Source organism: Mustelus asterias, chromosome 8 (assembly GCF_964213995.1).
Source record: "Mustelus asterias chromosome 8, sMusAst1.hap1.1, whole genome shotgun sequence".
NCBI lineage: Eukaryota > Metazoa > Chordata > Chondrichthyes > Carcharhiniformes > Triakidae > Mustelus > Mustelus asterias.
In genome coordinates, this window is record NC_135808.1 from 102,748,367 (window position 1) to 102,775,938 (window position 27,572).

The 27,572-nt window shown below is 43.1% G+C and overlaps 1 protein-coding gene across 1 annotated transcript in view; it reads right to left on the minus strand.

Moving 5' to 3' along the window:
• The window catches only part of mast2 (microtubule associated serine/threonine kinase 2), a 409,139-nt gene extending 386,234 nt beyond the window's left edge, over window positions 1-22,905 (minus strand). Inside the window, 1 exon segment of the mRNA XM_078218609.1 lies at window positions 22,163-22,905. Within this exon segment, the coding sequence (XP_078074735.1) occupies window positions 22,163-22,297 (135 nt within the window). The 5' untranslated portion in view covers window positions 22,298-22,905.
• Window positions 22,906-27,572: the final 4,667 nt, after the last annotated feature.

Sequence of the window (27,572 nt, forward strand, 5' to 3'; positions counted from 1 at the left end):
ACAGGTATACGGTATAATATTTATCATGAAAACAGAAAAAAAATTTGCTTGCAAATTACATATTGTTCAACATTCAGGGAGGCTCACTAAGTAATTAAATATTTCCACAGTTGTCATGTCAGCACCATCTTCACTTACCATGATAAAGCATTTATATAGCACCTCTCAAAACCTTAGGGTGTGCCAAAGCACTATACAACTCATAACATGCTTATGAAAGTGTAATCCCCATAATGTTGAAAAGAAATGCAGTGCCAGCAGCATCCATACAGTTATACAAGATAGACATGCAGCAAATCAAATTTGTTGGGAATGGGGTAGCCTCAAATGGTGTAATTTTGCTGATGGCTGAAGAGACCAATCGGTAAAAGGCAGGTACTGCCATAGTGCTGCCTGAAGGGAAGTGGTCTTTTTGACGTCATTGTAGTTTGTTGTTTTCAGTGTTGATGCCTGCTGCCAAGCTGCTATGACCACTAATCATTACGGTGGCTCATGCTGCCCCCAGGTGATGCTGCCATTTTCCTCAGTCAACAGAAAGAGGCACATGACATGCATAGGCAGCTGGGATCAAGTTAATCCCTTGAAGAGAATAGGGGATGTAGGAGTAGAGTTAAGAGAGAAATCAGGAGGGCAAAAAGGGGACACGAGATTGTTTTGGCAGATAAGGCAAAGGAGAATCCAAAGAGCTTCTACAAATACATAAAGGGCAAAAGAGTAACAAGGGAGAGTAGGGCCTCTTAAGGATCAACAAGGTTATCTTTGTGCGGATCCACAAGAGATGGGCGAGATCCTAAATGAATATTTCTCATCAGTATTTACTGTTGAGAAAAGCATGGGTGTTAGGGAACTTGGGGAAATAAATAGTGATGTCTTGAGGAGTGTACATATTACACAGAAAGAGGTGCTGGAAGTCTTAAAGCACATCAAGATAGATAAATCCCCGGGACCTGAAGAAGTCTATCCCAGGACATTGTGGGAGGCTAGGGAGGAAATTGCAGGTCCCTTAGCCGAGATATTTGAATCATCGATAGTCTGGGTGAGATGCCTGAAGATTGGAGAGTGGCAAATGTTGTGCCTTTGTTTAAAAAGGGCTGCAGGGAACAGCCTGGGAACTACAGGCCAGTGAGCCTCACATCTGTGGTGGGTAAATTGTTGGAAGGTATTTTGAGAGACAGGATCTACAGGCATTGAGAGACGCAAGTACTGATTAGGGACAGTCAGCATGGCTTTGAGAGTGGAAAATCATGTCTCAAATTTGATTGAGTTTTTTGAAGGGGTAACCAAGAAGGTAGATGAGGGCAGTGCAGTGGATGTTGTCTACATGGACTTTAGCAAGGTTATGCTTATGCAAGGTTGTTGCATAAGGTTAAATCTCATGGGATCCAGGGTGAGCTATCGAAATGGATACAAAATTGGCTTCTTGACAGAAGCCAGAGGGTGGTTGTAGAGAGTTGTTTTTCAAACTGGAGGCCTGTGACCAACGTTGTGCCGAAGGGATCAGTGCTGGGTCCACTGTTATTTGTCATTTATATTAATGATTTGGATGAGAATATAGGAGGCATGGTTAGTAAGTTTGCAGATGACACTAAGATTGGTAGCATAGTGGACAGTGAAGAAAGTAATCTCCAACTGCAACGGGATCTTGATCAACTGGGCCAGTGAGCTGACGAATGGCAGATGGAGTTTAATTTAGACAAATACGAGGTGATGCATTTTGGTAGATTGAACCAGGGCAGAACTTACTCAGTTGATGGTCGGGTGTTGGGGAGAGTTACAGAACAAAGAGATCTAGGGGTATATGTTCATAGCTCCTTGAAAGTGGAGTCACAGGTGGACAGAGTGGTGAAGAAAGCATTTGGCATGCTTGGTTTCATCGGTCAAAACATTGAATACAGGAGTTGGAATGTCTTGTTGAAGTTGGGCAAGACATTGGTAAGGCCACATTTGGAATACTGTGTGCAATTCTGGTCATCCTATTATAGAAAGGATATTATTAAACTAGAAAGAGTGCAGAAAAGATTTACTAGGATGCTACCGGGACTTGATGGATTGAGTTATAAGGAGAGGCTGGATAGACTGGGACTTTTTTCTCTGGAGCGTAGGAGGCTGAGGGATGATCTTATAGAGGTCTATAAAATAATGAGGGGCACAGATCAGCTAGATAGTTAATATCTTTTCCCAAAAGGTAGGGGAGTCTGAACTAGAGAGCATAGGTTTAAGGTGAGAGGGGAGAGATACAAAAAAGTGTCCAGAGGGGCAGTTTTTTCACACAAAGGGTGGTGAGTGTCTGAAACAAGCTGCCAGAAGTAGTAGTAGAGGTGGGTACAATTTTGTCTTTTAAAAAGCATTTAGATAGTTATATGGGTACGATGTGTATAGAGGGATATGGGTCAAATGCGGGCAACTGGGATTAGCTTAGGGGTTTTAAAAAAAAGGCGGCATGGACAAGTTGGGCCGAAGGGCCTGCTTCCATGCTGTAAACCTCTATGACTCTATAACAGCTGGTGTTTCCCAAGTGCATGAATCAGCATTTAGGGCCTTCATGTCACACTTGCAAAAATTCTTGAAGCGGATCTTTGGGCGTTCGACTAGTCGTTTGGCACCAACGGCCTTGCCATACGGAAAATCATTATGTGACTATTTTCCATTCCACAAACACGTCCCAGCCAGGAATGTCACTTCTACTTGATTGGTGCCAACATACTTGCGGGATTTGCCTTTGAGAGGACTACCACATTTATGATTTTGTCCTTCAATGAGATAACCCGAATGCACTGCAAGCAGCAAAAGTTTAAAGTTGTTGAGTTTTTTTTCTTGATAGCTTTGATTCATCCATATTTCACTGCCATACAACAAGGGGCTGAGAACACAGGCTTCATTAACCCACAGCTTGGTCCCAAGAGCCAGTTTGATGCTAATCCATGCACATTTTGAAAGCTAGCCTAAGATGGTTGCTGCTTTCTTTACGTACAAATCAAATTCTGCATCAAGAGACAAATTGCCCGTCACTGCGGTCCACAGTGACGGTGTCAAAATCCTGGAGCTCCCTCCCTCACAGCACTGCTGGTGTACATAAACCACGTGATTTGCAGCAATTGAGGAAGGCACCTCACCACTAACTTCTCAAGGGCAATTAGAGATTTGCGATAAAAATGTTGGCCTAGCCAGTGACACCCACATCCAGTGAGAATAAAACCAAATGCAAGATAGCAGAATTTTCTAACCACTTCTAGTGGTATGTTATTTACAGTAAGAAGTCTCACAACACCAGGTTAAAGTCCAACAGGTGTATTTGGGAGCACTACCAAATAAACCAATACAATGTCAGCAACTCCACATCGTATGTTATTTAGAGAGAGATCAAGACAGAGATGTGACATTGTCCAATGACGAGTTTACTCAACACTTCTAGTCAAGGAGAACCAGTTACAGGCATGGGAGAGAGAATCCTGTTTAGTTTGTGATTTGTTAGCTTTAAAGGACTTCTGAATATCCAAAACTATGCCAACTCCATCCTATTCCACATGCAGCCATTACTCTGACCTGATCCCTCAACAAATCAAATTTAATATTCTTATCTTAGTATTTGAATTCTTTTGACCTGATCCCTCAACAAATCAAATTTAATATTCTTATCTTAGTATTTGAATTCTTTTGCAGTCTCATTGCTTCTTGTCTCTAACCCCCTCCAGCCCAACAACCCAGTCTCTGGACTCTGTTAACCACTTCGGTCCCACAACTTAAACTCCTCCACTTCCTCATCAGTACTTCAGGCTCTCTTTAAAACCCATCTCTTTTCCCAAGCTTTTAGGTACTTCTGTGAATATTTGCTTCGGATCAATGGCCAGTTTTGCCAGATTTCATCTCTGCAGCAGCATCTTGAGATGTTTTTCGATTTTATGACATATAAAGATCTAAGTTGCTGTTATTTGATAGTTTGACCATTGATGTCATTAATGGCAAATGAAGAAACGCTTGCAGCACTCAGCATCTCTTCCTTATTCAAAATGGTGCCTGGGCAATTGGCTCCCTGGGGACCCCCTCACTCTACATGTCTACCTGTGCCCACCCCACCACCCCCCTGCTGTCATCTATTGCTCTTTCTCCTATTTCTTTTTGCTCATTAAGATTCCTGAATTCTAACTGTGGGTATATTAGTTTTCATCCTCTTCCTGATGTTTCAACCCCATTCCCTGACCCAACCTTGTGACCTCTGGTCAAGATGCGAAAAAGACCTGACTTTGGATTCTCTTTCAAATCCTGTTTCAAATTTCTGGACTTCACTGGACATCAAAACCATGTTTCAGCACTGAACTACATTGTAAGATTTGGCTTCTGTCTATAATCTATCGTTGGATCTGTGAGCTGTGAAAAAGGTTTGGACATATCAAGATGCACATGTTTCAACTTGGCTTCAAATTCCTGAGCTCCCCTCAACATCAAGTAGTTATATCTGCTCCAAATTTTACTGGTTATACCATCAGACCCAACTGGTCACTGATTTACTGCTCTCGTGCAACATTTTGATCAGTCTACTACCCTTGCTCCGCCACAGCTATGATTGGGAGACTTCAGACTACAGCAGAATCTGTAGCTGGCCACTGGTCCGACTGGCTCTTCAGCTTCAGTCTGTTCCTGGTCAGAATGTTACAGGAGCAATCATCTGTTGCTTTTGGATTTTATGGTGTCCTCCAACAGTGCCATCACCTTTCTACCCTGCAAATGACTTTGTACACCAACTGGATTAAAACTAGGGGAGGCAGTAGTGCCAAGGTAAAGTCACTGGACCAGCAATCCAGATGTCCAGGCTAATCATCTGAGGGCATGGGTTCAAATCCCACCATGACAGCTGGTGGAATTTAAATTCAATTAATACAAAATTCCAAAATTTAAAGCGAGTCCCAGTAATGGTGACCATGAAACAATCGTCAATTATCATAAAAACATAACCAATGTTCTTTTGGGAGGAAATCTGCCATCCTACATGCGACTCCAGAACCACAGCAATGTTGTTGACTCTGAACTGCCCTCCGAAATGGTCTAGCAAGTCACTCAATTCAAGGACAATTAGGGGCAGGAAATGAATGCTGGCCTTGCCAGCAATGCCCACGTCCTATGAAACAATAAAAATACTAATTCCTACAAAAATCCCTCCGTCAGTGCATCCTCTGATATTCTATCCTCAAACAGCCTCTGGACTGCAGACGCTTCACCTGCTGTTCGCTTCTCCAAACTCTGAAAACAGTTTGTTGATGATTCATGTCGTTTCCACCCTCCCCAAGTCCAATGGGATCTTGAACTTTGGCATTAAAGCAAAATACTGCAGATTCTGGAAATCTGAAATAAAAACAGAAACTGCTGGAAATACTCAGCAGGTCCAGCAGAATCTGAGAGAAACAGAGTTAATGTTTCAGGTCGATGATGGCCTTTCATCAGAAGTTCTTCTAATCATTATATTAATAGATTATTACATAGCTCAATGTCAAATTTGGTTTGTCAACTTTTCTGTGGAGTATCTTATGGCATTTTATGCTGGAGGTATGCGAAAAGTTCAATTTTTAGTTGTTACACAGATCCAAACCTGCTTTTGAAAACTACAACCCACCTCATACTGTTCTATTGCAATCATTTGTAATGATCACTTTTCCATTATCAACTCAGTTTTTACATTGATAACTTACATGATCAAACATTTGAGTAACGAGACAGGGGACAGGAATGAGATAAAGAATCTAGTGAACTACTGCAGCAACAGTAATCTCTCCCTCAATGTCAACAAAGCGAAAAAGAGATTGTCATCAACACCAGGAAGCATCGTGGAGAACATGCCCCCTGTCTACATCAACAGGGATGAAGTAGAAATAGTCAAGAGCTTCAAGTTTTTAGGTGTCCAGGTCACCAACAACCTGTCCTGGTCCCCCCATGCCGACACAACAGTTAAGAAAGCCCACCAATGTCTCTACTTTCTCAGAAGACGAAGGAAATTTGACACGTCAGCTACGACTCTCACCAACTTTTATAGATGCACCATAGAAAGCATTCTCTCTGGTTGTATCACAGCTTGGTATGGCTCCTGTCTGCCCAAGACCGCAAGAAACTACAAAAGGTGATCTCATAGAGACATATAAGATAATGAAGGGGCTGGATAGGGTAGAGGTGGAGAGATTCTTTCCACTTAGAAGGGAAACCAGAACTAGAGGGCACAGCCTCAAAATAAGGGGGGGCCGGTTCAGAACAGAGTTGAGGGGGAACTTCTTCTCTCAGAGAGTAGTGAATCTCTGGAATTCTCTGCCCATTGAAGTGGTGGAGGCTTCCTCGTTGAATATGTTTAAATCACGGGTAGATAGTTTTCTGATCGATAAGGGAATTAGGGGATATGGGGAGCAGGCGGGTAAGTGGAACTGATTCGCTTCAGATCAGCCATGATCTTGTTGAATGGCGGGGCAGGCGCGAAGGGCCAGATGGCCTACTCCTGCTCCTATTTCTTATGTTCTTAAGTTCTTATGTCATGAGTGTAGCCCAATACATCACGCAAAACATCCTGCCATCCATAGACACTGTCTACACTTCCCACTGCCTCAACAAAGCAGCCAGCATATCTAAGGACCCTATGCACCCTGGACATTCTCTCTCCCACCTTCTTCTGTCGGGAAAAAGATACAAAAGTCTGAGGTCACGTACCCATCGACTCAAGAACAGCTTCTTCCCTGCTGCTGTCAGACTTTTGAATGGACCTACCTTGCATTAAGTTGATCTTTCTCTACTCCCTCGCTATGATTGTAACACTATATTCTGTACTCTCTCATTTCCTTCTCTATGAACGGTATGCTTTGTCTGTATAGCACGTAAGAAACAATACTTTTCACTGTATGTTAATACATGTGACAATAATAAATCAAATCAAATTACGCTTTCAACACAACAAACGATTATGATTCTCACCAGCAAATCAGTGGGATGAGGCTGAACACCTAATTTATCAAATATTCAATGTGATTTAGAACACCTACAGTATAGAAAGAGGCCATTCGGCCCATTGAGTCTGCACCGACAACAGTCCCACCCAGGCACTACCTCCATATCCCTACATATTAACCTGCTAATCCCTCTAACCCTCATATTTACCCGCTAATCCCTCTAATCTACACATCCCGGGACACTAAGGGGCAATTTAGCTTGGCCAATCAACCTAACCCGCACATCTTTGGACTGTGGAAGGAAACTGGATTACCCGGAGGAAACCCACGCAGACACGGGGAGAATGTGCAAACTCCGCACAGACAGTGACCCGAGTCGGGAATCGAACCCAGGTCCCTGGAGCTGTGAAGCAGCAGTGCTAACCACTGTGCTACCGTGCCGCCCCATTCACATAGCCAATCATGGGATCAGGAATATACATCAGAGATTGCTATATTTTGACATGTATTAATCAGTCAAATATGCACTGGTCAGTTAGATATAGTAATCATTGTTACACCAGTCAAATCATTGCATCAAGATTCTATTATCTTACATATTTTCCACAATCATTCTGGAGTTATCATTTCATTAATATCTATGTTACATCCACTAAAGACATCATATTCCTAATCTTCAAGATATGAACTATATTCAAAGTGGATTCTTTGTTTTTTCTTAAAAACAGCCAAATTCAATGTGCTGCAAAGATAGCCAAAGGTCAGGTGACCTGGCTTACGTATTTAAAAACTGCCTCACTGTCTAATGGAGCCAATAAACAGGATGTGACTAATCAACCCAAGATCGTTGTCAGGAGAACATGGTATGGCAGCCGTGTTTTGTCACACTAATTGTCCAATGCTCGCTGCAGCTGCAGAAAGCGTTGTAACACCTATGCCTCAAAAGAATACCACCACTTGCAACTTCCCCTCCAAGTCACTTAGCACCCTGGCTTGGAAATATATCGCTGTTCCTTTAATGTCGCAGGATCGAAATTCTGGAACACCCTCCCTAACAGGGCCATTGATAAGGGCTGTCAAATGAAATATGACACCAAGCCATATAATGAGATGGGAAAATTAGACTGAACTTCTGAAGGGATGCACCAGACAGCAAGAAGTCTCACAACACCAGGTTAAAGTCCAACAGGTTTATAAACCTGTTGGACTTTAACCTGGTGTTGTGAGACTTCTTACTGTGTTCACCCCAGTCCAACGCCGGCATCTCCATATCACGATGTACCAGACCACATGGACTGCAGCTCACCACCATCTTCAAGGGCAATTAGGAATGGGCAATAAATGCTGGCCTAGCCAGCAACACCCACATCCTGTAAATGAATTTTTAGAAAACTGGAGGCTGTAATGTGCATGGTCTACAAGGCTGTTCCTTTTCAAATCAATCAATACAGCAAATGTATGAATGAGTGCCATAGTTTTAGATTTCAGGCTGAGCACTAGAATAATCCCCTTTATTTAAACCCACAAAAAGCTGGTTGCTAGTTATTCGTATTGTCCACACACTCAGGAACTAAAAAAAAACACACACACCCCTTCCTCTCAAAGGCTTGCTGTCAGACAGTTGGGAAGGGAACAGGAATTTCAGCAATTCTCTCTCACCCTGACTGTGATATTTGTTATATTTCATTGTATAAAAATATTGAATTCTGCTCAACAAGTTGCAGACCATAATAGTGATTACCCGCACCCCCCCCCCAAAAAAACCAACATTCTGCCTTTATCCTCTGCCCATCTGACACAAAATCATTAGCCACTGCATATACTTACAACTTTATTTCAAGAATCAAATGTTGCTGAAATTGGGTTTGGGAAACCTTCTGCAAACACCAGTGGGTTGGTTGGTTGAGCCAAGACTCTGCCTCAATCATAGCGACACATCAATTATGCCATCTCGCCACTCGAAGACAGTGTTTGACAGCAATTGAAAAATAAAGCAGGAAAACATTTCAACTTTTCTCTGCTCTGCAGTTGAGGTATTTTTTGCATCAGGTTGTGCATGCGGTTGTAATAATGCAAAAACTCAATTTGAGCCAATAACTGGTTAATCTCCCTTGTTTGATCATGTACTTTTCTCCACACAAGCATCCACAGTCTCACGGCTGTGACAGAAACATTTCCAAAAATGGTTCCAAATATTCACACCAGCTTTCCAAAAGGAACGTGCCCATGTTTTCAGCCAAATTAGGTAGACTTAGTGGAACTTACCAGCCACAAATTTGTAGTCTTTTTTCACATTAAGGCAAGTGGGAAGTATCACTTCCAGATAGAGCAATTGAAGAGTAGATGTGACATTGCTTTAAATATTTTAAAATTTTCAGATCAGTGCAAGATGAAAACAAACTTTAAATTTTTCAATTAGTATATAAACTCTGATACGAGTTGCCTTTTTAAAATGTTTATAAATTTAATAGTATTTTTAAACATTATAAAATGTCCATATGTTTCTAAATCTTGCAAACAAAATATAGGCACTGTATTCAAGAAACATTTTTATTTCTCCCCTTCTGTTCTGCACGGGCTTTACCCCAATTTAAAACTTTTCCCAATTGTTCTATCCTTGTCCTTTTCCAGAACTATGCTAAATCCAGCTGCATTATGGGAATTACCATCAAAATGTTCTCCCACAGATATCCCTGCCCTGCTTCATTCCCTAAAATAGACTAGAATTGCTCCTTCTCTATTTGGGCTTGCTAGCCATGGTGAGGACGTCCTCCTGAATGGATTTTAAGTATTCTGCATTTCTCACACCTTTCACACTGATTGTATCCCAGTTAATGTGAGAGTACTTGAAACCGTTTACTATCCTGTTGTTTCTGCACTTCTCAGCAATTTGACCACACGTCTATTCTTCTATCTTCCTCTGATTGTTTAGAGGTCAAAAATAGAATCCCAGTAGTGTGACTGCCCTCAGTTCCACCCATATAGCTTCATTTTATGATCCTTAGAGCATACCATCCAACCTCATATTTGCAATTGTTTCTTTAGCCAATGCTATGACCAAACTGTCCTCTTTTAATCTCCACCTCTAGCCATAAAAATGCAGTAATGTGAGCTTCCATTCTTGCCCTTCTACAAGTCATGTTTCAATAATAAGTTCAGTAACTCTACCAAATGTTTATCTGTGCTCTCAGGTCAGCTGCCTAATTGGCTAACTCCTTACATTTGAATAGTAGTAAGAAGTCTCACAACACCAGGTTAAAGTCCAACAGGTTTATTTGGTATCACAAGCTTTCAGAGCGCTGCTCCTTCATCACTCACCTGATGAAGGAGCAGCACTCCAAAAGCTTGTGATTCCAAATAAACCTGTTGGACTTTAACCTGGTGTTGAGAGACTTTTTACTGTGCCCATCCCAGTCCAACTCCAGCATCTCAACATCATTTGAATTATGCACAGTTCTTATTCATCCTTCCAGGTAAGGATGATCATGTTCATCATCTGGAGTGTTTGGAGGAGTCCGATAGGTACATAGGTGACTGCTAAAAGCTGATCTGCACGAGGAAGGTTCTGCAGCAAATTAGACAGGATACTGTAGATGACCGAGTTTTGAAGGAGTTGCTGATGCAGGATTGCCTCCCCTTGAGTTTTCCATCTGCCATGAGCAAGCTTCTCCCAGGACTCATCAAGCCTCCTAAGTACAGCTTTCCGAGTGGCCTTGTAATGCTTCATTTGACTGATATGAGAGCACATCAAGCTCTCCATAGGAGATTCACTTTGATTGAGTGTGCGTCAGGCATGCTGGCTACGTGAACATACTAACTCAGTTGTAACTGTCTCAATGTGTGGATGGGGAGATCTTAGTGTAGTAGTATTGTCACTGGATTAATATTCCAGAGACCCAGAGTAATGATCTAGGGACACAGGTTGGAATCCCATGGCAGATGGTGAAATTTGAATCGAATAAAAATCTGAAATTAAAAGTCTAATGACCATGAAACCATTCTCGATGGTCGTAAAGGCCATCTGATTCACTAATTTATTTTGGAAAATAAATCTGCCATCTTTACCTGGTCTGGCTCACATGTGACTTCACAACCACAGCAATGTAGTTGACTCTTCAATGCTCCTTCAAAGGCAATTAGGGATGGGCATTAAATGCTGACCCAGCTAGCAACGCCCATATCCCATGAAAGAAAGAAAAATTGCCTTGACATACCAGCTCAGTTGAGCACCTCAAGTGTCTAACATTTTGACCTGCCAGCTGGCCTTCAGAAGCTTCTGAAGACAGCTCAAGTGAAACTGTTGAGCTCCTTGGTAATCAGTCCAAGTTTTGCATGCTTGAGCAGAGTGGGCAGGACTATTGCTCTATAGTTTGGGAGGGAGACTTACTTCCCTTTATCCCCAGATTGATGTTCAAAGTCTGCCGATGGCTACACTTGCTTTGGCAATTTTTGCATCTGCCTCTTTGTCAATATAGACAGCTGGAGAACTGCTGAGATAAGTACACTTATCTGCTTCGGACAAGTTCTGGTCGTGGACTGAAACTTTGGGTTGACATAGTGCTTTCCAGGGGCAGGCTGCTATATGACTTCACTTTTCTTTGCGCTGATCCTAAGGCCAAAGTTGCCACATGCATTCCCAAACTAGTCCATGCTAGACTGCAAGACCAGCTCTGAACCTGCAGCTTGTGCACAGCCATCAGCAAACAGGAAATCGTGAACTATCAGTGGAGATCTCAGTCTTCGCCTGGAACCATCTCAGATTGAGCAGTTTCCCGTCCCGTAATATCCGATTGTGCTGCAGGATCACCATCGTGGAAGTCATCAGAGGGCATGGGGAGAAAAACATGAGGATTGATGCTAACACCTAGCCCCTTAATTTTCTAGAGATTCTTTCACGGGGTGTAGGCATCACTAGCAAGTCCAGCATTTGCTGCCCATTCCCAACTGCCCTAGAACTAGCTTACTACACTACTTTTGATGACAATTAAGGGTCAACCACATTGCTGTGGGTCCGGAGTCACATGTAGGCCAGACCAGGTAAGGATGGCAGATTTCTTCCCGAAAAGGACACGAGTGAACCAGGTGGGTTTTTACAACAATGATAGTTATCATTGTCACCATTATTGAGGCGAGCTTTATATTCCACATTTATAATTTAAATTCCACTAGCTGTCATGGTGAGATTTGAACCCATGGCCCAGGATGTTGGTCATGGGCATTGGATTACTAATTTAGTGACATTACCACTACACTACCATCTCCACTAACTCTAGGAATGGGTCAGAAGACTCATCATCATATGGGATGTGTGTGAGCATGTTGTCATGGAACTGTCAAACCACAGGCAGCTAAATCTCTCCTTCCAAAGGCATTTACGGCTGACTGTGTCAAAGGCCTTGGTCAGGTCAGTAGATCTATCTTTTCTGAAACCATATTGACTCTCTGGCAGCAGATGCAGAGCGAGATGTTGCACTAAGTGATTCAGAAAGAGTTTGGTGAAGATTTTGCCAGCAAAGATAAGCAGTAAGATTCCTCTGTGATTTTCACAAGATTGAAGAGTTCCCTTCCACTTGGAGACAATGGAAGCGTCTTTGTATTGTTGCAGGATGGTTCCTTGTTCCTACATAGATTGAAAGAGTTCAGTAAGCTTCTTCAGCAGGCATTTACCTCCAATCTTGTAGACCTCAGCTGGGATAGCATCAGTTCCTGGAGCTTTGCCGCGAGACAGGACTTGGATTGTTTTTGTTCCTAACATTGTGGGAGGATCATCAAGAGAGCAACTGATGGCAACCTGTTGACTACTTCTTCATTGATGACTAATGAAGGATGTGGTTAAAGTGCTCTGCTCATCTTTCTAGAATTTGAATGTTTTCTGTGAGTAGTGATGGTCATCGTCATCAAGGATTGGTGATGAAACAGTAAACTTCGGCTTGCAAACAGAATTCAGAGCATCTTGGAATCTCTATCGGTCTGCATATGAATGAAATTTGATTTGTCAGATGTATTGGCACACAATGAAAAGTATTGTTGCTGGTGCACCATATAGGCAAAGCATACCATTCATGGAGTAGATAGGGGAGGAGGAAGGAGAGGATGCAGAATATATAGTGATACAGTCATAGCTAGAGTGTCGAGAAAAATCTACTTAATATAAGGTAGGTCCATTCAAAAGTTTGATAACAGCAGGGAAGAAGCTGTTCTCGAGTAGATTGGTACATGATCTCAGAGTTTTGCATCTTTTTCCTGACGGAAGATGGGAGAGAGTATGAGCGAGGTGCATGGGATCCTTGATTATGTTGGCTGCTTTTCCGAGGCAGTGGGAAGTGTAGACAGAGTCAATGAATGAGAGCCTAGTTTAGGTGATGGACTGGGCTACGTTCACAACCCTTTCTTGCAGTCTTGGTCAGAGCAGGAGCCATACCAAGCTGTGATACATCCAGAAAGATGCTTTCTATGGTGTATTTGTAAAAGTTGGTGAGCATCGTAGCGGACGTGCTGAATTTCCTTAGTCTTCTGAGAAAGTAGAGGCGTAGGTGGGCTCTCTTAACTATAGCGTTGGCGTGGAGGGACCAGGACAGGTTGGTGATCTGGACACCTTTAAGCTTTCAAACGTTTCCATTTTATCCTGCTTTCTGATTCAGCCAAACGTCTTGACATCTCCAAGAGCTCGCACTGGTAGTCCTGCAAATATGTAGGTTGGCGTTGTGCTTTGATGACTTGACACTAAGGTAAATCCCGTGAAGGCAGCAGGGAAGAGGCTGTTCTCGAATCAGCTGGTATGTGACCTCAGGCTTTTGTGTATTTTCTGACGGAAGAAGGTGGAAGAGAATATGTCCAGGGTATGTGGGGTCCTTGATGATGCTGGCTGCTTTTCCAAGGCAGTGGGAAGTGGAAACAGAGTCAATGGATGGGAGGCTGGTTTGCGTTTCTGGATTACCCCAACGTTTTCATCAAATCAATCTTGATACTTACAAGAGGGAGTCCAAAGGGCCTCTGGAGCAATGGAGTACACTATATCGCTGAAGGACAACCAGTCGTCCTCAATGCAACAAATGTCCATTTTCACTGTACACAGGCAACTCGAGTTTGATTGGGAGAGATTCCTTCATGGTTGCCTGTTTAAGCCAAGACATAGAGACACCTTTCTATTCTATCCAATGAGACTTTGGGATCATCAAGCCTTGTGAACGCATCGGGCGATAGATGTTGATGTTTAATTTTCAAACGATAAGATGGTGGTCAGTCTAGCAGTCAGAGCCACACAGCTTTTGTTACATGCATGCCCTGTCTGTCCCACTGCCTAGTGATGACATAATCGAATAGATGCCAATGCCAAAGAGCATGCATCCAATATGTCTTGTTGCAATTAGGGAGCAGAAAATTCTGTTGGTTATGAACAGCTCATGCTCAGTTGACTGAACAATTCATTTATTGTCTATCATTTGCCTTCCATATTCACTTAGCAATTTCCTGTCTTCTGTAGTTCTTCTTGTAATAAACTGGGAGGAAGCTCCTGTGGAATACAAATGCTCAAATACCTTTTTCTGGACTGTAAATTCTGTGGAATTCTTTCCATAAGTTAAGTTTCAATTGATATACCAAAACTTCAAGGATTAAAATTCCTTGACTAAAGATAGGAAATTCTAGAAACAGCCAGTCTGTTCAGCAGCATCTTTGAAGAGAGAAACAGAGTTAATCTTTCAGGTCTGTAACCTTTCATCAGAACCAGAAAAAATAGAAGTGTAAAAGGTTTTAAGCAAGTGAAATTGGGAAAAAGTGTGAAAAAGAACAAAAGGGAAGATCTATGACCCGGTGGAAGACAGGAGAGATTAAATGACAAAAGAGAGTTCGTCATGCAGGGTCAGCAGTGATGGGGCAAGAAAAAGGGTGGGGGGGGGAATAAACAATTTGCCTAGAGCGGATACGAATTGCAGAATGATAAACAACTCCCATCCGAAAGCAAAAACAAGAGCAAGACTGAAACAGTCAAAGAAATGGAAACAAAACAAGAGAAAGATTGCAGTCTGAAATTGTTTAACTCAATGTTAAGTTCAGAAGGCTGTCTGTGCCTTTTTGAAAGATGAGGTGCTGTGCCTCAAACTTGTGTTGAGCTTCAATTGAACATGGTAGTAGGCCAAGAACAGAAAGGTCAAAGGTAGAGCAAGGTGCAAAATTAAAATGACAGGAAATCATTAGCTCTGGACCATGCTCAGCGGCTGAAAGGAGCTGTTCCAGAAAGCCTGCATTTGGTGTCCCTAATGCTGAACATCTCCACTCCGTATTTAAGGGTATAAAATATTAAATGGCATAGACAAATTAAATCCATAATATTGCTTTAAACAAAAGAAAATTAAAATCATCCTCTTTGACCAAACTTCTGCCCTAATATCTCATTATGTGGCTTGGTGTCTTGCTTTATTTTGTAGTGCTCCTATGGAAGTACCTTGAGATATTTCATTGAAGTGCTGTATAAATATAGGTTCTTGTTGTTGCAAGGTAGGACATACTAAAACCTGTGAAAAATAAACTAAACTTGGATATTAGAAGGAACTTCACAGAAGTAGTAATCTACTAATGTTACCCAAAACATACAGCAACATGACTGACTCTCATCTATCCAAGCCAGAGTTGTAAAGGGTTTGGCAATACATACTCGCCATCCCAGTGATGTCCACATCCCTTGAATGAATATTTCTTCTCTTTTTCCAGTTCAGACACTTCTGTTGGAATCATTTAACAACAAAGCTGGGATGCTCCTCACAATCAGTGCAAAATTGGCTATATTGGCAAACGAATGACAAAATAAATGAACACATTTTCTAAAATACGATTGTCTCAGAGTTCTACATGTTAATGACGGGGGAAAGAATTGGAGACCCAAAAGTTCTTGCTGGAATGCTGGCCTAAAGTTCACTGGCACCAGACTCATGGCTTATTCACATTACAGGTTGGGGAAATGCCCAGGAACACATGGATGTAATAAACTTCAAAGTTCAGCAAAGTTGCTATGCCATGCCACACAAGTGATTTGTCCACTGGATAAGAAGGTACGGACAGATGACAGGCTCCTGAGGTAGGTCAAAAATTGATTAAACCAGCGAAAGCAATGAGTAGTTGTCAATGGAACTAAATGACCAACTACTCGGTTTTTCGCTATCCACCAACAGAAGCATTGTAATGATTTGACAGCTGTCACCAATGCTGCTGCAGACAAGAAAACAGCATTAGGTCATTTGGCACAGATATGTTGAACAGCTTCAATTTTTCAGGGAACAAAGTACAAACAACATGTAATTTTGATCGAGATTAAAGAATAGTTTGGTATTTTATAATTTAAAGATGTATTTTTTAATGATCTGCAGAGTCTTCATATTTATTGGCTACATTTAAAATATGAAAACAGCAGCAGAACTCACTTCCCAAGCAGTAACAACTGTGTTTCCGAGTGCTATCGCTCAGGTTTATAAATTCCCCAACCACAACCTGCGCTAATGTAGTATTTTTAACATTGTCACCATCTCAGGGCACCTCACAGGAGCATTATAAAATAAAATCGGACACCAAACCACATAAAGGAGATCTGACATATGACAAAAGATTGGCCAATGCAGTAGGTTTTAAAGAATAGTCTTAAACAAGACATGAAGTAGAGAGAGGTTTCAAGAAGAAATTCCAGAGTTTAGGGTCTCGACAGCAGAGTACATCACCACAAATGGTGCGGCAATGAAAATTATGTCTGTGCAAGAGATGGGAATTGAAGAGCACAGAGATAGAACATAGAAAAGCTACAGCACAAACAGGCCCTTCAGCCCACAAGTTGCGCCAAACATGTCCCTACCTACTAGACTTACCTATAACCCTCTATCTTACTAACTTCCATGAACTCATCCAAAAGCCACTTAAAAGACCCTATCGAATCCGCCTCCACCACCACTACTGGCAGCCGATTCCACGCACCCACCACCCTCTGAGTGAAAAACTTACCCCTAACATCTCCTCTGTACCTACTCCTCAGCACCCTAAACCTGTGACCTCTTGTGGCAACCATTTCAGCCCTGGGTAAAAGCCTCTGAGAATCCACTCTATCAATACCCCTCAACATCTTATACACCTCTATCAGACCACCCCTCATCCTTCGCCTCTCCAAGGAGAAAAGACCTGGCTCTCTCAACCTATCCTCATAAGGCATGCCATCTAATCCAGGCAACATCCTTGAAAATCTCCTCTGCACCCTTTCTATGGGTTTCCACATCCTTTCTGTAATGAGGCGACCAGAACTGGGCACAGTACTCCAGGTGGGGTCTGACCAGGGTCCTATACAGCTGCAGCATTGTCTCCCGATTTCTAAACTCAATTCCTCTATTGATGAAGGCCAGTATTCCATACGCTCTCTTAATTACAGCCTCTACCTGCGACACTACTTAGTGTCCTATGAACCCGGACCCTAAGATCCTTCTGATCTTCCACACTGCCAAGCGTCTTACCCTTAATATTATATTCTTTGAGAGTGTTCAATGAGAGTGTTCCAGGATTTTGACCCCAGCCACAGTGAAGGAACGGCCGATATATTTCCAAGGCAGGGTGGTGTGGGGGGGGTTCGGAGGGGGAACTTGCAGGCGGTGGGTGTTCCCCATGCGTCTGCTGCCCCCCCCCCCCCCCCCGTCCTTCTAGATGGCGGGTTTGGAAGGGGCTGTCCAAGGAGCCTTGGCAAGTCGCTGCGGTGCATCTTGTAGACGGTACACACTGCTGCCGCTGTGCGTCGGTGATGGAGGGTGTTCTCAGAGGTCTGAATGAGGTTACAGGACTGCAGGAGATTACAGAGCAGGATGAGCTGCAGCCATTGAGGGATTTGAAAACAATGGTGAGAATTATAAAATCAAGGCATTGACAGACTCAAGAGCCAACTCTGATCAGTGAGCACAGGGTATGGATTAACAGGACTTGTTACAAGTTAGGATGTGGGCAATGTGTTGTTCAGGAGATTCTTTGATTGCAGTGACTGATCATTTTGCATTTTAAAGTGCAATACATTTTGCTCGAGTGAATCAATGGACTGATGCAAATCCAAGTACTTAAGTGAATGGGCCTTTCAAAGCTAGGAAAAGCCTCTATTTGCTACTTAAAAATTCAAGTTTGACTTCGTTATTAATAAAGAATCATCGAGATGCATTTATCCAAAAATCTGTCTGCATCTATGGAGGGTACAGGCAAGTTAATACTTCAGGCAAAGGCCCTTCACCAGAGTGATCTGACCTCACTTTTGATGACTATTGTAAACTGAAGGTTAACTTATCTGCTGTGACTTCCCACCATTTTCTGCTTTTATCTAGCAAAGACACATGCTTTGCTTTTACACCAATGCACTTAAGAATAAGAACTCCCCAACAAAAAAAAATTCTTCTCTTTTAACTACTATTGGAAGCAACTGGTCAGAAAATCCTTTGAGAATTCCAAGACAAATGTTGGAAACCATACGTGCCAACCAGATGTTTTGTAAAGCGAAACACAAGTCCAGATTCCACGGTTCAGCACACGGCCTACACTGTATTTGTGTTAAAGATACAGAAAATAATTCATGAGGCCAAGTGGTATGTAGTGCACTGCTCTTAATTAAAAATTGCTTCATACAAACTATCTGCCAATTTCAATTGAAAGTCATGAAAAGGCCTCTTGTTCTGTTTTATTAAAATTGTTGAATTCATACAAGTTAATCCAAGACTATTCTGCGGAAGTGAGTTCCAACAACTTTGAATTAACACCAGCGTGTTTCAGTAAAAACACAACAATATAGATATCTCAAGCAACCTTCAGCAACTACCCACAAGCAGGAGCTTGGCCTTCAAGAATACACAAAAAACTCCATAGACCACAATGAGATGGTACACGGTGCAGGGCTAGATACGTTTCTGAAATCAAAGGACACTAAAACAAAAACATGATGGTACTGGGAGTAAATGTTCAGTGTCTTCAATGATATTTTCAAAACAAATGTGTAATTAACAGGTCAAGTGAAATATACATATATTAACAACATTGCCAATGCAGCTTCTTCAGAAACTGACCTGCATGTGTTTATTTTCTTAACTAAAACAATTTCTTATCGTCATCATACTCTCAGATTTACAAAGAGGTGCTCCAGTCGTTTCCCTGCTGCAGGACTACAACTGACTCTTTCACGGAAGTCAAAATCCTGCCTCTCCATTGAGTTCTTTCACTCATCAAGTCAGCTTTTCTATTGGCAATGCTGAACTAGCATTATTTATTCCAAACCTAATAAACCAAATGATTTCCAACTCACTTAGAGTACAGGAATGAGATCGAGAATCTGGTGAACTGGTGCGGCAACAATAATCTCTTCCTCAATGTCAACAAAATGAAGGAGATCATCATCGACTTCAGGAAGCAAAAAGGAGAACATGCCCCTATCTACATCAACAGGGACAAAGTCAAAAGAGTCGAGAGCTTCAAGTTTTTAGGTGTCCAGATCACGAACAACCTGTCCTGGTTCCCCCATGCTGACACTATCGTTAAGAAAGCCCACCAACAGCTCTACTTTCTCAGAAGACTAAGGAAATTTAGCAGATCAGCTACGACTTTCACCAACTTTGACAGATGCACCATAGGAAGCATTCTTTCAGGTTGTATCACAGTTTGGTATGGCTCCTGCTCTGCCCAAGACCGCAAGGAACTACAACCGATCGTGAATGAAGCCCAATCCATCATGCAAACCAGCCTCCCATCCATTGACTGTCTACACTTCCCTCTGCTTTGGCAAAGCAGCCAGCATAATTAAGGACCCCACGCAACCCAGACATTCTCTCTTCCAACTTCTTCCTTCGGGAAAAAGATACAAAAGTCTGAGGTCACGTACCAAACGACTCAAGAACAGCTTCTTCCCTGCGGCTGTCAGACTTTTGAATGGACTTACCTTGCATTTAACTGATCTTTCTCTACATCCTAGCTATGACTGTAACACTACATTCTGCACTCTCTCATTTCTTTCTCTATTAACGGTATGTTTTGTCTGTATAGCACGCAAGAAACAAGACTTTTCACTGTATGTTAATACATGTGACAATAATAAATCAAATCAAAAATCAAATCATTTAAGCAGCTGCAACATGTCAGATCATATTTATAGAGCTTGGATATAATCATTGCAATGGAGATGTACATTTAGTCTGACATGGTAATTTACCTATGTTTAATAGCAAAAATACCTAAAGTTGTGTTTTCTCAGACTGAACAAAGAATTCTTTTAAAAATCTCGCCACACTGCCCAAATAACAAGTCAATATATTTAACAGCATTTTCCATGTAAACTGCACACCAGAAGTCCCACCTAAATCGGCTATCTCAAGTGACACAACCAGAAAAAAATTCTACAATAATGATAAGGGAGGCCCACAACAGCAGTATTTACTCATGCCACTGCCATTCCCCACCACATTGTGCCACATGGAACACTATGAATGTAACAACTGTTGCAACTGTAGAGCAATGGCTTTAAAAATATACATCTGTACCTGTTGCAGCCTCAGTGTACACAGCACCATGTACCAAACAAGCTGTTCCAGGAAATGGGCCTAAACATTCCAATGTGTAATTATTGTAAGTCAATGTGGATTTTCTGTGCTGTACAGTACACACATCTCAAGAGACATTGTTCAGTTTATCCTCTTCTCGGTACAGGACAAAGAAATGTTCTAAAATTAACACTGTGCAGAAATATTACATTGTTCACATTCACATAATTGAAAATTTTCCAGCTAACTGGCTTCATTTTATCGACAAACAAATGGCTTGCACTTATATTAAGTCCAAATACCCCAAAGCACTTTTGCAAAGTGGTTAGCACTGCTGCCTCACAGCACCAGGGACCGGCTTGGGTCACTGTCTGTGAGGAGTCTGCACGTTCTCCTAGTGTCTGCATGGGTTTCCTCCGGATGCTCTGGTTTCCTCCCACAATCCGTAAAGCATTCTGGTTAGGCGCATTGGCTATGCTAAAATCTCCCTGTGTACCCGAACAGATGCCAGACTGTGGCAACTAGGGGACGTTCACAATAACTTCATTGCAGTGTTAATGTAAGCCTACTTGTGACTAATAAATAAATTTTAACCAATGAAGGGTGTTAAGTGGTCACTGTTTTAGTGCAGAAAAATGCAGTCGCCAATTTGTTCACAGCAAGATCCTAGCATCAATAATGTGATAATGGCCACAGCATGTGTTTGTGTTGTTGATTTAAAGAATAACTATTGACCAGAATACCAAGGAGAACACCCCTGTTCTTCAAAATAGTGCCGTGTGATCTTTCATGTCCATCTGAGAGCAGACAGGGCCTTGGCTTAATGACAAATCCAAAAGACAGTACTTCAGACAATGCAGCACTCCCTCATCACATAACTAAAAACTCAGCCCAGATCTTTTGTGCTAAGCCTCAGAAGTAGGGCTTGAAGCAACAACATTTTGACTCCGAGGCAAGAGAGCCATTACCAACTGAGTCACAGCTGACACAACAGTGCAGCATGCTTTATGTAAAGTGACACCATAGATTTGTAATGACATCTTGTTGGGGAAATTAGTTAGATATTCAGCTAAGCTACCAGTATCACCGAATTGAGGCATCTCACACACATATGCCTCCTGCAAAGCAGTTATAACGCCGATCTAATCAAATCTGGGAGCGGGAAACTAGTTTCCCTCCCAACAAACACAGCCTTATCATATAGAGTAAACATAGATATCAAAAAAATTGTCAGCTACATAAAACAAGTGAACAAATGAACCCCAAACAAAAAGTTATCAGTTTGGAAAGCCACTGACTGACGCGTAATGCTTATTCTGCTTCGACAATTCAATTTCATGCACACCTTTGGCCACTTTTATTGCGGCACAAGAGCGTACATGCAGTTTCAAATGCTTCATGTTATGATATTCTTTAGTGTAGCATAACGTTTCTGAATGCATTGTACTCCTTTTTTTAAAAAAAAGTGTGAAGTGTCAAGAACAAGGTAACAAAATGTTCAACAAGTCTCCCAGCACTTGTTTTGAAAGCCACAAGCAGGAACTAACAATTGAATGTTGTCAAATTTCACAGAGTAAAAATCATACGTCTTGTTCACCATATGTACATCTGTGTTTTGAAAATAAAGACCTGCAGGTGAGTTTCTCACATCGAAAACCCGCTTTATAAATGAATGATCGTTCACAAGTTAGCCCGAACCGCCATGGATGATAAACTCACCTTTTCTTTCTGTGATTCGCTCTTGCGTCCCTGGTCCAACCCAGCTTTAACTTTACCCCCCTCAGCTTGTTCATCCCGCACATGCTGCCTGGAGGTTTTCTTTTTGCTCCTGAGGTGTGTTCCAGATTTCTTCATGGCTCAGCATGTGTCCAAACACACACACTACACACACACACACACACGTGTAAGCAATAAATAACACAACAAAATAATAATAAAAAAACAACAAGCGGTCAGATCTTCTCTCCAAATAAGAGAGAAAGAGAGAGAGAGAGTGCGGAGTCTATTCTCCAGGCCGCAGCTGAGGGAGAAACAACATCCTGAAAAGGATGGATGGTCCAGGTTGAACTTAAAGGGAAACGGTTGCGGATAAGGCGGGGAGAGAGGATGCCCACTCGCCCGCCCGCCTTCCTTCCTTCCCCGGGTGCCGGGCTGCAGCTCTACCGGGGCATGTTGACCGAGTCCAGGGGCCGAACAAATGGACACAAAGGGCTGAGGGACACAGAGAGAGAGCAGCCGTCACTCACTCACTGCTCCTGCTGTTCAAACTGGGCCCGCTGCCCAGGCCCGGCTCCACGCAAGCACTCGGCTGTCCGCTCCCGCTGAGGAGAAGCCGCCTCCCGCCGCCGCTCCTCTCTCTCTCCCTCAGCATGGCCGCACTGAGTGTGCCCCGACTCGGAAAGACACCGTGTGCTGCTTCAGCCGCCGGCCCGGAATGGCCGTGAGGAGGGGGCGGGCGGGCGGGCGGGGGATGTGAGATTATATTTATTTTTTATTATTGTTTTTGTGTTTGTGTTTTATTTTCCTTTAACGTCGCTTATTTCCGGTTGTCGGCGCGCTTTGACCTTTCAGCCGGAAGTACCGCTGGCGCGGGAGCGTGCAGGGGAGGCGGGGAGCGAGGACGCCGGGGTGCGCGCTGCGCGGGAGCGCGCGGGGCAGCCCCGGGCAGATAATGAACTGATCTGCGCACGCGCGGCATTTGTACCATCGCATCATGCATCATGAATGAAGTGGAACTTGGCAACAGGGTGCAGTATGCAGTGAGGCAGGGCCAATGCCCTCTGTACTGGCATCCAGACTCAAGCAACACCCCGCGTTCAATTGCCTCTGTGCCACTGGCAGCACCGATGTGGAGATGCCGGTGTTGGACTAGGGTGGAGCAGATCAGAGGTCACACGACACCAGGTTATAGTCCAACAGGTTTATTTTGAAATCACAAGCTTTCGGAGCGCTGCTCCTTCGTCAGGTGAAGTGGTTGCACCAAGACCCACAGTGTGCGGGTTCCCGTGGCATTGGCTTCTTGCTGCGAATTCCAAACAGCGGTTTAACCTGTATCCCATGACCCAAGATAACCAAGAGAGTTATCGTAACTCATTAATAACACATTCCAACGCCTCTATTTTCCGAAAAGAAAAACAGTAGGAAGAAGCCACTCAACCATATGCCATATAGAATTATTTGGTAGCTTTTGCTACCAAATAAACCTGTTGGACTTTAACCTGGTGTTGTTAAACTTCTTACTATATAGAATCCCTACAGTGCAGAAGAGCCCATTCAGGCTGTCAAATCTGAATCAACTCTCTGACAGAGTGTCCTACCCACGCTCTCTCCCCCACCCTCTTCATGTAACCCCACACATTTATCATGGCTAATCCCCCTAACCTGCACACCTTTGGACTGTGGGAGGAAACTGGAGCACCTGGAGGAAACCCACGCAGACACAGGGAGAAAGTGTAAACTCCACACCGACAGTCACCCAAGGCCGGAATTGAACCCGGATCCCTGGCACTGTGAGGCGTCGATGGTAGTCATGATGTGGAGATGCCGGCGTTGGACTGGGGTAAACACAGTAAGAAGTTTAACGACACCAGGTTAAAGTCCAACAGGTTTATTTGGTAGCAAAAGCCACACAAGCTTTCGGAGCTCTAAGCCCCTTCTTCAGGTGAGTGGGAATTCTGTTCACAAACAGAGCTTATAAAGACAGACTCAATTTACATGAATAATGGTTGGAATGCGAATACTTACAACTAATCAAGTCTTTAAGAAACAAAACAATGTGAGTGGAGAGAGCATCAAGACAGGCTAAAAAGATGTGTATTGTCTCCAGACAAGACAGCCAGTGAAACTCTGCAGGTCCACGCAACTGTGGGAGTTACAAATAGTGTGACATGAACCCAATATCCCGGTTGAGGCCGTCCTCGTGTGTGCGGAACTTGGCTATCAGTTTCTGCTCAGCGACTCTGCGCTGTCGTGTGTCGCGAAGGCCACCTTGGAGAACGCTTACCCGAATATCAAAGGCCGAATGCCTGTGACCGCTGAAGTGCTCCCCAACAGGAAGAGAACAGTCTTGCCTGGTGATTGTCGAGCGGTGTTCATTCATCCGTTGTCGCAGCGTCTGCATAGTTTCCCCAATGTACCATGCCTCGGGACATCCTTTCTTGCAGCGTGTCAGGTAGACAACGTTGGCCGAATTGCAAGAGTATGTACCGTACACGGTACACATCTTTTTAGCCTGTCTTGATGCTCTCTCCACTCACATTGTTTTGTTTCTTAAAGACTTGATTAGTTGTAAGTATTCGCATTCCAACCATTATTCATGTAAATTGAGTCTGTGTCTTTATAAGCTCTGTTTGTGAACAGAATTCCCACTCACCTGAAGAAGGGGCTTAGAGCTCCGAAAGCTTGTGTGGCTTTTGCTACCAAATAAACCTGTTGGACTTTAACCTGGTGTTGTTAAACTTCTTACTGTGAGGCAGCAGTGCGAACCACTGTGCCACAATGCTGTCCCAAATATAGGAGTTTTCCTCGGACTCTGGATAGAGTTGTCAACCTGCACGTAAGGCATATGCCTGCATAATCGTAGGAAATCAATTTCATTTTATGCACATGCATAGCATCAGAAGTTGCAACAAAACCAAAAAACATCAGAAGTATTCAGCAGGCCTGGTGCCTCAGCTGCAATCATTTCCAGCATTTTTGGTTTTTATTTAAGATTTCCTGTTTTTACTTAAGTTTGTTTTATTATCATGTAACCCACATTATTCCCAACTAACCACAAGGAAACAGCACATCCCCTCCCACTGCGTCTTTCCATGCAAATGCAGGAGGTGATACACCTGCCCTTTTATCTCCTCACTCTTCAATGTCCAAGGTCTGAAACAGACTTTCCAGGTGAAGCAGCAATTTACATATATTTCTTTCAATCTAGTCTACTATATTCACTGCTCGCAATGTGGTTCTCCACATTGGCTACTCCAAACACAGGTTGGATGACCACTTTGCAAACGACCTCCATTCTGTCCACTAGCATGATCATGAGCTTCTGGTGGCTGGTCATTTGCATTCTCCACCTTGATTTCACACAGACATCTCTGTCCTTGGCCTGCTTCAAGAACAACATCTCACCTTTCAACTAGGCATTTTACAGCCTTCTGTACTCAATATTCAGTTCAACAATTTCAGACCGATTTTGTTATCTTTCAGGTAGCAGCACACCGGCTCCATAAGACCATAAGACATAGGAGCGGAAGTAAGGCCATTCGGCCCATCGAGTCCACTCCACCATTCAATCATGGTTGATTTCAACTCCATTTACCCGCTCTCTCCCCATAGCCCTTAATTCCTCGAGAAATCAAGAATTTATCAATTTCTGTCTTGAAGACGCTTAACGTCTCGGCCTCCACAGCCCTCTGTGGCAATGAATTCCACAGACCTACCACTCTCTGGCTGAAGAAATTTCTCCTCATCTCTGTTCTAAAGTGACTCCCTTTTATTCTAAGGCTGTGCCCCCGCGTCCTAGTCTCCCCTGCTAATGGAAACAACTTCCCTACGTCCATCCTATCTAAGCCGTTCATTATCTTGTAAGTTTCTATTAGATCTCCCCTCAACCTCCTAAACTCCAATGAATACAATCCCACGATCCTCAGACGTTCATCGTATGTCAGGCCTACCATTCCCGGGATCATCCGTGTGAATCTCCGCTGGACCCGCTCCAGTGCCAGTATGTCCTTCCTGAGGTGTGGGGCCCAAAATTGCTCACAGTACTCCAAATGGGGCCTAACCAGTGCTTTATAAAGCCTCAGAAGTACATCCCTGCTTTTGTATTCCAAGCCTCTTGAGATAAATGACAACATTACATTTGCTTTCTTAATTACGGACTCAACCTGCAATTTACGGACTCAACCTCCTGGCGCATCTTCTGTTTCTTTTTTCTTTTGATGCCCCATCCCCATTCCCTTTAGCACTGAGGGACTCATTTTTCTGCTTGCCACCCTACCATGGACCTTCCTTTTGGCCTGGTCCCAATCCACCCCTTGCTCACAACCTATTACGTTTCTAACTTTACCCAGTGCTGATTGAATGATCACAGACCTGAAACATTGGCCGGAACTTTACGGCCCCCTCGTTGCAAGCTTCAGGAGACAGTAGCATCGTGGTATTGTCTCTGGACTAGTAATCCAAAGGCCCAGGGTAACGTGCTGGGGATCCAGGTTCGTATCCCATCATGGCAGATGCTGAAATTTGAATTCAATAAAAATCTGGAATTAAAAGTCGAATGATAGCCATGAAACCATTATCATAGAATCACTAGAGTGCAGAAGGAGACCATTTGGCCCATCAGGTCTGCACCGACTCTCTGAAAGAGCATCTAACCCAAACCCACCCCCCTCCCTATCTCTGTAACCCCACATATTTACCATGGCTAATCCCCCTAACCTGCACATCTTGTGACATTAAGGGACAATTTAGCATGTCCAATCCACCTGACCTGCACATCTTTGGACTTTGTTGATTGTCACACAAACCCATCTGCTTCACTAATGCCTTTAGGAAAGGAAATCTGTCGTCCTTTACCTGGCCTGGTCTACATGTGACTCCAGATCCACAGTAATGTGCTTAACTCTTAAATGCCCTCAGGGATAGGCGATAAATGCTGGCCCAGCCAGCAACACTCACAACCCATGAACGAATAAGAAAACTATACAGGTTAGAAGTGAGAATTGGGTCCAATAGTAAGTAAATATAAATTAAAAAGGTACACAGAACAGCCCTTGACTCGTGAGGAGGAATGGTGAAACGTGCGGCTGTAACGATTTGATTTCAGCAGAATTGACTTTGGTAAGCAAATAATTGGTTTTTCAATTCCAGTGTTCTGTGGTTTGGCGAAGAAATTCTCCAGTTCTTTTTTCCAGCTGCAAGCCTTTTCCTGGCAGGCTTGACTTCCTCAGACGGAGAGAGAGATTCGAGATCCACAGCTGCTTATCCTCACAGAACACATACAGAATGACCCTATGCAGCCCTTTCAGCTGGCTTTTAACCCATGGTTTGTACATTGCAAGTGGATGCCAAATCCTCAAGTCAGTCTAGAAATTACACACCAAATGCTTTGAGACAAGAGGGCCATTATGTC